At 44.4% G+C, this 13,867-nt stretch overlaps 1 protein-coding gene across 3 annotated transcripts in view; it reads right to left on the reverse strand.

Moving 5' to 3' along the window:
• Trappc9 (trafficking protein particle complex subunit 9) overlaps positions 1 to 13,867 on the reverse strand; it is a 541,325-nt gene that overhangs the window by 472,527 nt on the left and 54,931 nt on the right. For all 3 annotated transcript variants that reach the window (XM_074069279.1, XM_074069278.1, XM_074069281.1), the window contains one exon: positions 9,360 to 9,576. In XM_074069279.1, the coding sequence (XP_073925380.1) occupies positions 9,360 to 9,576 (217 nt within the window). The remainder of the gene's footprint in view (positions 1 to 9,359; positions 9,577 to 13,867) is intronic.

A 13,867-nucleotide genomic window follows, 5' to 3' on the forward strand; every position in this document is an offset into this window, starting at 1 on the left:
CCACGCTGGAACAAGTAGAGTCACAGGTGGAGGCTTAAGAGATTGCACCTACCACAACACCCTAAACAGCTGCTCTCAGCATACCCAGAGGGAAGCCAGGTGAGCTGAGTCCTAGACACCCAGATCATCAACCAGACTGGTGTATCACTGATCCTGCTGATCTAAACTTAAGTCATGCAAACACGTACAGATGCACCCAGGCTCAAACAAAATGAATGTTCACAGAAAATCTACAATAGCTCACAACAGTCGGCATCAAGAATTCATGGAGCCTAACACAAGGCAAGGCACGGGAAGAGAGTGGGGAGGCAGACTGCCTACCCTCAGGGGACCTGCGTTCTTGTGGGTAGAGCCTGACAATTACCCCTTGGGAGGTAAGCAAGCTGCCAGTGCTGTGAGGACACCAATAACAACAGCAACAGCTGAGACAGGCAGGCGAGGAGGTAGCATCTAGGGAGGCTTTCCTGACAAGGTGGCAAAGCAGAACCACAAGAGGAGACAACAGCAGTGCCCATCAGAGCTGCGAGTGACCCAGTTAGGGTGCCTTAGCTGTTCATCTTAATTTCCCAGTAAGTGCTAGTTCATAAATGCTACTAAGATGACACAGTGAACAGTGTGGTTAACACGCACGAGGACCTCTGACTCAAGCTGAGTGATGAATAATGGTATCACTTGCTCCATTGTTTCATTGAGAATGAACCCTTCACTTATCAGATCTCCACTGATGAAGTTATTGGGTAAAATTACCTGTTTGTGTTCAAAATCCCCACTCAGGCTACCAGTTCCTGCATTTGAAGACTGTGTTATTTATTATTATGTTGCAAGAATAGAGCCAGGCATGGAATTATGCACTCAATCAATGAGCAGGTAGAACAAGAAAGGAGCCTCTCCCATCTCTCAGGGACCATGCATCACTCCTTCTTGAAACCTAACTTCTATCAGTTTGCCTACAATATTCCACTCAAAGGGATCCTCCACATATGACCCCTACTCCAATCCTGCCCTATACAGCTGACCTCTCCCTTTTCTGTACTTGCACTGCAGCGTGCACAAATTTCAGCCAACACAGGCACAGTGAGGCAGGCACTTATAGGCTCATGAATTTGTTTCTTCCATCAATCCTTCATTGCATTGCCTTGGCAGCCAGAAATATGTCTTATTCATCTAGGGACCCTTAATGCCTAGCAGGAGGCCTGATGCACAGTTAGTGCTTAACTAGCATGTAGGTCACGATAGAAATCTGATGAAAGAAAATTCCCATTTTTTTAGCTATGCATACTCAAGCACATGAGGCTGAAATGATGTGGTTTCCGGAATATGCTTTAAAATACCTCAACAAGGAATGAATAAAGGTTAAAAGGCGGGGGGGGGGGGGGGGGGCAAAAAGATGGCCAACGTGGTAAAACTTAGAAACAATGTAATCTGCTTATTGCACTATTCTAAATTTTATATATTTAGGATATTCCATAGTAGTTTATTAATTGAAATCTTTGGAGCTGACTAAACACACATGCACACACAAAGGCCCATACTTTACATACTAGGGTGCAGTTCTTCTTCCAGAAGCCTCCTGGAATATAAAATGGTAGCACTCTTGATGCAACAAGAAGGGAAGGGAGAGTAAGATGTGTTCCTGCGGCACTTCCATGTGGTCAAAAGAAGTCAGGACCACATATCAAAAGGAAAGAAGAGATTTCTAAAGGATTAAGAATCAGTGTTGTGGTTAAACGAGTCACACGTTTAAACAGACCCATTTGAGCCATCTCTCGTTCAGGAAAAGGCTGAGCAAACAGCACAATGGAGACTCTTCACATACACAGCACAAATACGATCAGTCCTCTAGGCCAGCAAATGTACAAAGCACACCACTGAGTTCTAACCCAACCCTCTACACTAGGCTGGTGAAAATGTTTGCTTCAAGAAAGAGACAGAATACATTTAGGGACCTGAGAATACCAACTACCTTGTATTCACAAGTACAGGGCTTTAGTAGATTTCCATTTAATTTTCTAAGAAATGTTTAAAGTGGTCCAAGGCAACACTGGAGACGGGGTTTAAAGGGATTGTTATTCTTAGTTAAAAATACAGCCAGATGACATTTACCATTTCTACTTTATTTGATCTCACTCCCTCACCCTCTATCCTTGACCTCTCTCATAAAATTATGGCAAATGTCCCTTCCTGAAACAAAAGTCCAAGTAAAAAGTACAGAATCACTGGCAAACATGTTTGTTTATTGATGTTTCATTCATCAGATCTACAAATTAATCACAAGAAACAAACTCTGCTCAATAAACAGTCATAGACATAACACCAAATCTGCTCACAAGGTTTGGCTCAACATTATAGGTGTTTGCTTGGTGTTTCCATGGCCAACGGAGCACAGACGACAAAGAAACCTCTGTTCTCGTGGGCTGACAGGTTGCTGGGGAAGGTGGGTGTTAACCAATTGGCACAAATGTTTTTAAATATACTTACAAATTACAAGTGCTACGAGGAAGAATAACAGGACTCAATGTAAGAGAGAAATAGAAAGATTCTATTAAGGTGGAAGGGACCATAGAGGCGCTCTCTGAAGAAACAGTGACCAGCTGCAACCCGAAGGATGACTGAGTGTCAGACAGGTGAGGAGCAGGGGAGACACATCCCTGGGAGAAGGAACAGCCAAAGGAAGACCTCAGACTAATGCATTCTTAAAGACAATAGACATCTAGCCCTGGTATAGAAAGAAAAAACTAAGACAACTCCTTGTGGAACCTGCACAAAACCCTTGTGCCTTGCTTTTACCCTGAAGCCAGCCTGTAATTGTAGTCAAAACATACCCCCAAAAAAAGTAAATGAAAGGTAAGTTCAGTCTTTCCTGGAGTCCCTCAGAAGTACACCAAATGGTGATTCCATTCACGGGACACATAAAAACCTCTAAAATATGCTTTTGCATTCTATAAAGTGATAGTGTGACTGCTTTAAAAACTCTGTCTTCTGTCTTCCCAAACCAGCCCATAGCCCAAACAAATTTCTCCAGAATACAAAAAAAAGTAAGTTGGAACACTCAATTCTCCCTCCCAAGCTTTGGGATCTCGTCTCTTCTCTTCCAGCAGTAACTCTTAGCCTTTTCAATGTATATCCTGCAAGTTTCTAGGGTTTGTCTAGAGATTTCTGTCCTTAACTCCAATTACCACCACCAGGGAGTGGTCAGGCCAGCCACACGCACTTCTCCTTGGATAGCACCAGCCTTGCAAGACCTCAACCCTCAGTGCATGGTACATCTTTTACCCTGGTGCACACTGGCCTCAGAGAAGATCTGGAAAGAACACTTGGCTCAGATCAGAAGACCTTACCATCCTAAGCCCCTCAATGGCATGAAATTCAATCCTAAGAACATCTTTCCCTCCAGATAAGCCAGTCCCCACTGCACAGACACAGGGTATCGAGTGATTTGCCCAAGCCTCTGTCCTCTTGTGTGTCACGGGGAGCTCACAGTCCCTCTCACTGAACTGGGTGAAACATGCTACTTAGGTGAAACCGTTCACTAAGAGGCCACAGTTAAACCTGGTATAGATGCACAGATGCCCTTTTGGGCCTGCACAGTCATAGGTGTGAAGCCTGGTGAGGTGGGAAGATGGGGCAGGGAAGAGACTCACCCAGCCATGAGCCAGGCAGATGCCAGGCAAGCGTGGCCCAGCAGCCCTATACAGGCTGCCTCTGCAGGCAGTAACCTGCACAGCATGGCAACTATTCTAGATCCATCACTGAAAGTACCAGGAAGTAGTGTATTAAATGTGAACAATTACCTTTTGTGAACAATCATTTTTGTAGCATCCAATAAGGCAATCTTTTTAATAAATAAAAATATCCCCACTTTAAGACTAACTACAAAGCTATAGTAATCAAGGTTTTGGTGAAAGAACAGACAAAAAGATCAATAGAACAAAACAGAGAACCCAGAAATAGACCCACAAAAGTACAACTAATCCTTGACAAAAGAGCAGATGCAACCCAACAGAGCAAAGAGTCCTCCCAACAGGTTGTCTGGGACAAGGGCACAGCCACTAGCAAAACAATAACTCTAGACACAGACCTTGGGCTCTTCACAAAAAAGTAAATCAAGATGGATCACAGACCTAAACGCAAAATGCAATCGCCTCTGGAAGGTTCTAGGAGTTTATGACGGGTTTATAGAACCATTAGAAGTTAATATAGAAGAAAACTATGTGACTTTTGGTATAGCAATAACTTTTTAGATACAAGGTATCATGCATGAAAGAAAGAACTGACAAGCCAAATGTCACTAAAATTAAAAACCTCTGCTCTGGAAATGACATTATCAACAGAATGAGATGACAAGATACACTAGGAAAAAATATCTGTAAAAGACACATCTGATAAAGAACTGTTATTCAAATTATACAACTCTTAGAGCTCAAACAATAAGAAAACAAAGAACCTGATTTTAAAATGGACAGATGGTCTGAATAGACACTTCTCTAAAAAAGGTATTTAGATGGTAAACAAACACATGAAAAAAACACTCAACATCATGTATGAATTAAAACAACGAGAAACCACTACATACCTATCAGAGTGGCCAAAATTTAAACCCCTGACAATACCAAGTGCTGAAGGAGTGTAGAACAGGAACTCTCATTTGCCGATGGTGGGAATTCAGAGTGGAAAAGTCACTGTGGAAGACACTTTGGCACTCTCTTACAAAACTACACACACTTTCACCAGGCAATATAGCCATCAGGCTCCTTGACATTTACCCAGATGAGCTGAAGATGTCTGTTCACACAAAACCTAGCTCATGAATGTTTATGGCTGCTCTATTCATTATTGCCAAAGCTTGCAAGCAACCAAGATGTTAACCAAGATTCTTCAGGTGAATGTGTAACTGCGCTGTATTATTCAATGTGTGAGGAAATGAAGCCATTAAAAGACATAAAGAAGCCAATCTAAAAAAATGACATTCTGTATGATTGCAACTATGTGGCAGTCTAGAGAAGGCAAAACTGTGGAGATAAAGGATCAACCCTTGCCAGGGGCAGAGGGAAGGGAGGATCAGAAGTTGAAGCAGAGGATTTTTAGGGCAATGAAACTATTCTGTTTGATAGTGGGTGCTTATTGTTACCCATTTGTCAAAACCCAAAAAAGTACACCACCAAGAGTGACCCTGAAGCCAGCTATAGATAATATGCTAATACTGACTATTGATGGCTTGTGGGATTTTTTTCTGACGGAAAACAAGTTTCAAACATCAGGCCACCTCAATCCTACATTTAATAGTACATATGTCTTAAGAAAATGGATATTCTCCCAGAAAAATCTCCATATCTTTAGCAAGCTCCTGAAGTCAGCATGACACAACGCTAGCTTCTCCACTCTCTGTAGCTGAATGCCTCAATTACGCGTGACTGCTGTGCAAGTGAGCACTTGTGCATGCTTCAAATTGAAGATTCATTCAAGGACCACACACTGCACTTTAGTCTCCTTTAATCTAAAACAGCGTCCCACCTTTGTGTTTTTGTCACTCTGTGGCGTTTGTGATGAGTTCAAGTCGGTTGTTTAAAGAATGTCCTTTAGTTTTGATTTGTCTTACTATTCTCCTCATGGTGAAATTCAGGTTAAACCTTCCTGAGACTGTAGTGTCTCTCACTGAATTGAAGCAGGGTCACATGTCAGTTTCTGATTCATCAATTGTTAACAAATGTTCCACCCTAGAAGGGGATGTTGACAGTAGGGACAGCGGTGCTTCTGAGGTATCCAGGAACTGTCTATACTCTGCATTCAATTTTGCTAAGAACCTAAAAGTTCTCTATTTTTTTTTTAATAAAGCCACAAGAGAAAGTGAAGTGATGGAAAGAAAATAATAAAATTAAGTCTCAAATGATCTGTACTTTTTAAAAACAGGAGTGAATACTCTTTGAAGATGCTGATGATGTGAACATATAAATAATTCTGCTATCCCTGCTTCAGAATTGTATACTAAACATAGCAGATGATGCCTAGACATTGGGACACGCTCTGGGACTGCATACTGGCCCACCACAAAACACACAGCTGCACCTCTCCTGCTGTGGGTCATTGTCAGCCCACGATGTACCACCTAGAAACAGGACCCGAAAGCTGCCTGCTGGAGCTGGAAGAGTATGTGAGGTAGACCAGAAGCAAACACCCTCATCTTCTTCTAGCTCACTGCTGCATGCACCCTAAAAAACAAGCTGTGGCAGTGCCGACACATTTATGGGAGTGCCATTCAGTTTACAAGCTTTGTTCTCATCTTTCCACTTCTCTCTTCCAAAAAGTACAAAAGTGCTTACAACTGCACCTCAGGGTGGCTATGAGGAGGCCAGGAATTCAGGAATGGCTCACCATAGGCACCAGTCCCATAACGCTGAGCACTCCATGGATAAAAACACTATAAACTCAGACTAATGAGAATAAAAGATCCATGCTCTCCTGGAAAATCATGTTATGTTTCACCCTGTTTGCAGGTTTGATCCCAGCTAACCTCCCTATAAAATACACCAGGCACAAGGACAACGGCTAATCTTATTTAGGTCCCAAATTCCTCATCCTGCTTGGTCTGACCCTGAGTCCCCAAAATCTAGCAACCTTTTAATCACTCATCTCCCTGGCCCCTTTTCCTTCACTGACCTCTATCTTCCACCTTTATGGTCAACCTGGATCTAGAGCCTCTTACAGGCTGCCCTGCCTTCCATCATTACCAGTGGGGCTCCCAAAACACAACACTCAGCAAGAGCCCTCCCTGTCCCAAGGCCTCAACAACCCCTGAATAATATCCACCCTCCTCCAGGAGCAGGAGCACTGGACTCCAGTGTAGGAAGGAAGTAAGAGGGCTGGGGGGCCAACTCACGCACAGGCCACTGTTCCAGCAGTGGAGGCAGCCCCAAGAAGCCACTAGAGGGCTGTGCCGAAGCCAGCACAGCCTCTTGGCTGTCACGAGGCCCCTCATCTCTGAAAGACAGAGAGCTCAGGATCATCTGATTGATGTACATACATTAACCCCATCCAAAGTGCCACTCAACAAGCCTTAGATTCCATCCCATCTCTTAGGGAAACACAGAGGGGAGAAAAAATTTACAGAAAGGAGAGCAGGTAAAAGGGCAAGTGAAAAAAAAAAAAAAGCTGTCATGGTATCTATTTGGGTAAGACAGTGGAATCCCATCTAGAAGGAATGCAGTTGAGGGGATCCCGAAGAAGCTGAGGACCTGACAGGAGCTCACAGTATCCACATTGTCACCCTGACACCCTGCATTGGTGTCCAGCACCAAGCAAGAGCTCAGAAATCTCTGCAGAGCGCAAGATCTGTTGGAAATGGTCCCAAATCCTATGACCCCTGGTGAGATGGTACAAAACTGTAATCTGAGTACTCAGGAGGCTGAGGCAGAAGAATTTCAAGTTCGAGGCCAGCCTGGGATACACAGCAAGACCCAATTAAAAACACGTATTTTTTTTATATACATGTATAGATAGATATATATAGATATAAGATATATACGTTACATGTACATATGTGCATGACCCCAACCACCATGAGTCACAGTCAGACATGATACCGAGCACAGACAAATGTCAAGTCCCATGTTTAATTTTAAAAAAAGAAAACACCTTTTAGCAGGTATGCAGGAGGAAGACCTGGCAAGGCCATGGGCAAGGATATATCCTCTGTGAGCCCAACATAAAAGCGGAGCGTAGGCCTCATGACTTAAAAAGCACACTTGCCTGCCCAATCTGCAGAGAGGCATGCCAGGACAGCGTAGGCCCTGAAGACAAAAATCAAGGGCTTCTCCATCCCCATGGGACCTTAGGTCACAGCTACCCCTACCTAGCTTCAAGCCTGAGCACAAGTGACCACGTGACCTCAAGTGGCCCCTCTCCAGGCCAGGTCTCTTCCCTCAACAGAGGAAGAGGACAGGTAGCTGTGCTATGGCCCCCACCATCTTCTATCCCTTCACCCCTGCTTCAGAAGCCCCTTGTCCTACTGTGCTACAGTCTCCCCTCTTTATCCATACCCAGTGCCCCCTTCTCAAAGATTTTTTAAAACATTTTAGGGAAAGTTTGTCAAAAAAAAAAAGATTAGATTAATGATTGAAAAATAGATAGAAAGACAGACAGACAGACAGACCTCAGTCAGGGTCTGGCAAACTGCAGTCAGCATGGCAAATCTGGCCCACCACCTATTCTTGCCAATGAAGTATCACTGCTTAGCAGACTGCCTGTGACTGCTCTCACACAACTGCAGAGAACAGAGACTATATGGCCCACCCAGCCTGAAGGACTTTGCATATAGCCCTTTACAGATCTCTGCCCTGCACTGCCCAAGCCCCATCCTGAGAATCTCGCTGAACAGGGACAGCACAACCACAGTGAACGGCTGCCCCAGAAGAGTCTGGGCAGGGGGTTACAAGGACCAGAGATGTGCAGAGACAAGTAGGCTCCAAAGGTGCCAAGGGTTCACACGTGAGGAACTGCCTGCTCAAAGCACACCTGCTCAAAGCACAGGCCAGTGTACCACAAGTCATCGGCAGGGTCCTTGTAGTCTGTAGATAACAAGCAGGTAAAAGTAAGGAAGAATGTGATTTGCGATTGGATGTGGGGAATGTTGGGGATACTGGGGATTTTCTGTGCCCTGGTAGGACATCTCAGTTCCTTCCTATCTAGATGCCCCTACCTTCACTAACCTTAGATTTGAGCTGGAGGAAAGTGTATTATGTTCCCTACCAAACACGAACCAACAGAGGCTTTTCCTCCTACTCATCAGTTTTGCCTGAACCAAGCATTATATTTGTGTATACATATTATGGGATTTATGGCAGTATTTTTAATATGTTTACTTTGAATTAATATTACAGTAAGAATTTACCATAAAACACACAACTGTTAAGGATGCACGTGTACCCAAGTATATTTTTTTCTGGTTCATTGATGTTTGCTAACTTAACTAACTTATATAAGGTACATAAAAACCATTAGGAAATTTCAAGCATTTTATGTTGATACACTATGTCACTGAGCACAAAGGGGTCAATGACCCCCCTTTTGTGATTTAAGAATGGGACCCCCTTGGGCTGGAGGCATGGCTGAAGTGATAGAGCACCTGCCTAGCAAGTGCAAGGCCCTGAGTTCAAACCCCAGTACTGCCAAAAACAAAACAAAAGAATGGAAGCCCCCAAGAAGAGCTCCATTATTTTTTGTTATTATTGTAAGCACCCAGTACAGGACAGGGTTTTGGTCCCCTGCACCCATTACAAAGTCCATCATATCCAGCAGGTGCTAAAATGCACATGATGAACAGAAATAAAACAAGGCTGCACCTCCAGCACCAGGATGTCAGGTACCTTTGTTGAAGTCCTTTGGGTCCAGTGACAGACTGTAGCCAGGCAGCGTCTCCAGGAGGAGTTTGTAGCAGGCCCTCCAGCCAGGCTCTGCAATGCTGGGGGCCACACACTGCATGGCTGCCACACGCTTGAAGAAAGCTGATTTGCGATGGAAGCCAATCAGTTCATAAAGCTCGGAGAGGATGCTGTAGCGCTGGATTTTTTCTTCTTCAGAAAGCTGGAGCACAGGAAGAAAGCAAAAAGCTTTTGAAGAAACTTCTAATGAAAAAGGAAACATACATAAAACATTTTTATAAAACAAAGGCCTGCTGAGACAGGATGAGAGGGAAAGCCTGGTCACCAGCACCATGACATAAGAACACTGAGAAGCTCTGACAGGCTTCCAGGGACACCCGAGACCCTCTGGGAGCCACAGCTCCAAGTGCATTCTGGCCTTGGGACAGGAAGGCCCAGGTTCTCTGGCATGAGGCACATGCTAAGCACCGCATAAGACATCCTTCAGAAAAGGAACAAGAGCCCTTCAAGACAACAGGATTTGGACAGGGCCTTTGTTCAAACACAAAACTTCTCAGAACACAATAGAGAACCATGTGAAAAGAAAATGAATGTTAATGACTTCATGGGTTACAGCAGACCTAGCTAGATTTTCCCAACAATGCTGTGATGTAATAATAACTTCTCTAGCTAAGTACCCATTATATGCCAGCAAACTTAGTCTACCGTAATCAACACAGCAATCCATACATGAACTTCAGAGCAGTATTAACAACCTGCACAGTCACACAGCCAGCAAACTGCAGAGATGAGATCTGGCTTTGGGCTGGAGCTCTGTTCACTGCCCAGCCCTCACCTTGGCTGCTACCATAGGAAAAGAAAGCAGGTAATTCATGCTGCTACCTGAGAAGCTGGTTCTCTCATCCTGACCCTGATAATCAATCTGTTTCCAGATATTTCTGTGGGGACAGACCCATATCAGAAAACCCTATCCAACTAGTGCCTTTAATCCCCTCCCCAATGCCCCAAGTCACACCCCTCTTACCTCAGAACACATTGAGTGACCTCTCCCTCTTCCTCTGCCTTCCTTAATTAACCTGTACACAGCCAGATTAACATTCCTGCCTCACAACTCAAGAGACACTGTCCCTGACAGAAACTGAATATTTGCTAACATACAAGTGCTAAAATCCTACTTTCCATAGTACCACTGTTAGCAAGTAGGGCCTTTGGAAGAGGATTGGGTCCTAATAGTGGAGGCTTCCTGCATGGGACTAGCGCCCTATGAAAGAGAGCCCAGAAGCACCACCACACTTCTGCATGTGAGAACAAAGTACCTAAGCACTAGGAAGCGCCCTCATCTCACACACAAATCTGCCAGTGCCCTGGTCTTGCACTTCTAGCCTGCTGAACTGCAAGAAATCTATGGTATTTTGCTATAGCACTCTGAAAGGATTAAGACAACCTCCATTTTAAACCTGCTCAGGAACCCTTTGGTACCACAAAATACAGCCCAGACAGGTCAGCCTGCCGGGCCTCCACATCAGCCCACCCTGCCGTGCACCTCCAGTGCCACTGCCCACCTTTGGCTAATGGGACAGCCTCATTTCCAACTGTCGTCACACTCAGTGCACGCTCCCTCTGTGCCAGGCACTGTGCTGACTGAGGACATGGCAGTTAGCAAAATGGGCAAAGACCCCTCCCTCGGAGCCTCCATGCTTGAGTCACTTGCTCAGAATCAGTAGGGAGATGGAGAGGACAGTAAACCACCACCAAAGAAATAAAATAACTGCCTGTGTGCCATGAATGACAACTGAAAGGGCAGGCCGGAGTGAAGACAGGCATCATCAGGACTGGACCAGCAGATAGGCTCTGGTACACCACAGGCTCTCTGGGTCTCCCTCCCCTCCTCTAGACTCCCCTCCAAGGACTCCAATCCCATCGTCCTCTCTCTCCCAGAAGCTCCTGGCTCATGCCCTTGGGCTATAAGCTGCTGCTTCTTTCCATAAATTCTATTCCACACAGACTCTCTAGCACCATTGCTCTCTCCTGCATTATTCATGTGCGTGTCAAATCCCCCATGACTGCCCGACCCTCCCAAAGTGGCAGCATCATTTTGCACTCCCACAGCTGATGAGTGTGTACCACTGTGGCTCAGTGTGCTCACCACAGTTGATGGTGTCAGTCTTTTTTATTTTAGCCATTCTGCTGGCTTTGATTTGCATTTCCTCTGATAACTATGATGTTGAACATTTTGCCATATGGTTACCGGCCACTTGTGTATCTTCCTTTGTGAAGTGCTTGTTCAAATCTTCTCATGGTTTTTAAAATTGGGTCATTTGTCTTATTGCGTTGTGGTGGTTCTTTCTGTGTTCCAAATGCAAGTTCTTGGTCATACATTTTTGCAAATATTTTCTCCCCATCTACTGCCTATTTATTTTCCTCAGGGAGTCTTTTGATAAGCAGAAGCATTTCATTTCGTCACAGCTCAAGTTATCAATTTTTTTCTCCTCTGTTTAAGTGCTTCCTGTGCCCTTGTCTAAAAGAAGCTTCATCCGAGGTCATAAGGATATTCCCCTATATCTTCTTCTAGAAGCTTTATGTTTTCGTCTATGATCCACAGATACTCAGAGCTGCGTAAGATACAACCCCTGCTTCCTGGGCATGTGCAGCTCAGCTGCACAAAAACTCCTGGGTGAGGGTATCAGTCAGGACTGGCGGGGGTGGGGTGCTGTAGGAAAGAGGCAGCCATGGCCAGAATTGACAGGGGCCTAACACTTCCCTTTCACACCCAGAAACTCCTAGACCCTCACCTCTACCACTGTGTGACAAAGATGACAAGAGATGTTGGGGGAGATAAACAGTAATCTCAGCTAGTGGCCGTGCTGAAACCACCATCCAAATAAAGGTGACAGCCAAGGGAGGACCTCAAGCCTTGGTCTCCACCATCAGAGCATACAGCCTTTCATAGAACTTACTTAAATGAAAGGTTATGATACTCTAGCAATAATATTCTTCCACCATTCTTCTTATCATTTGACAATACTAAGACAGCAAATGGTAAAGAGCATATTACAAATGGAATGGAGATTACTGCCAACCTAGTAGAGAAAGCTGGGCACAACTGGTCCCCAGAACCAGGCAGCTCTGTGACCAGGAAGCCTCTCGTTAGCACAAGCCCTGAGAGCCTCAGGACAAAGCTGTCAGTCAACATGGACAGTCACAGCACAAGGATCTGGGGGAATATGAAATGGTCCCCAGCAAAATGCCTGGCCAGGATCCTTACAAAATCTTGAAACGAATCAAATCCCCAACTCATTTCCAACCCACAGCTCTTTTAGGAAGCATTAATCAGCACATCTTTGTTTTAATTTTTCAACAGGCTGCACAGTCACGACGTCTGGGTCCAGAGCCCAGATGTCAATTCAAAGTTCCAGAAGACGTGACTGGAAGACTTCTCAAGACAAGAGGCCTTACTCACAAGTCACACATATGGAAGACTCTAATATTAGTTAACCATCCCATTTTCAGCTGGAAAGTGAGTTCCAACCCACCTTGTTCTGCAGACACAAAAGAAAGTGTTAACAAGTGGAAAACTCAAGCCATAGACATGGTGCTGGCTCTCCTGTGAGGCAGCACAGCAACAGTGCCCAAGGCAAGCCCAGCACATGCACAGAAGGGGTGGTCAAGCCTAATCCTGGTCTTGGAAGACTGAATGAAATCATATGTACATTCAGCCTCTGCCTAAGACTTTCAGCAGGTATTCAAGAAATGAGAAAGATCACTGTTGGTTAAGTCCTTTGAAAACACAGGCTCTAACCAAATTAGCCAGTCAGGGATGCTGGAGAAAATGCCTCAGCCCCCATTAGCCTTTGAAAGCACAGGAATTTGTACAGATCTGAAGAGCAAGGCAGTGGCAAAGCTTTGGGACAGTCTAGTGACAGCACACGAGTGCTGCCTATGGAGAAAAGCAAGAAGGAAAACCAGTCTGGAGAACACATTCCATCTCTCTCCACAACTATTTCCAGCCAAAATTACACAGAGAAAATATATATTCAAAATTACACAAAACTTCCAGTTAACCAACTGTAGTGGCACAACCCTAGCTACTCAGGAGGTTAAGGTAGGAGGATGGCTTGAGCCCGGGAGTTCAAGATCAGCTTGAAAAGTACAGCAAAACCTTGTCTCAAAAATAAATAAATATGACCAGGCATGGTGGTGCACCCCTGTAATCCCAGCACTTGGGAGACTGAGGCAGGAGAATCTCAAGTTCCAAACCAACCTTCACTATATAAGATCTTCTCCAAAAGAAGAAAAAGAGAGAGAAAATGATAATAATAATAATAATAATAAATTCCTTAAATAAAATAAAATTTTCCATTTATATCTATCAAAAAGGGACTGGCAAGTGGCTCAAGAGGTAGAGTGCTTCCCTAGCAAGCATGCTACCAAAAAATTTATATATATGTAAATTTATATTTTTATATATAATGGCTCAAGTGGTAAGAGTGCCT

Source organism: Castor canadensis, chromosome 3 (assembly GCF_047511655.1).
Source record: "Castor canadensis chromosome 3, mCasCan1.hap1v2, whole genome shotgun sequence".
In the NCBI taxonomy this organism is placed as follows: domain Eukaryota; kingdom Metazoa; phylum Chordata; class Mammalia; order Rodentia; family Castoridae; genus Castor; species Castor canadensis.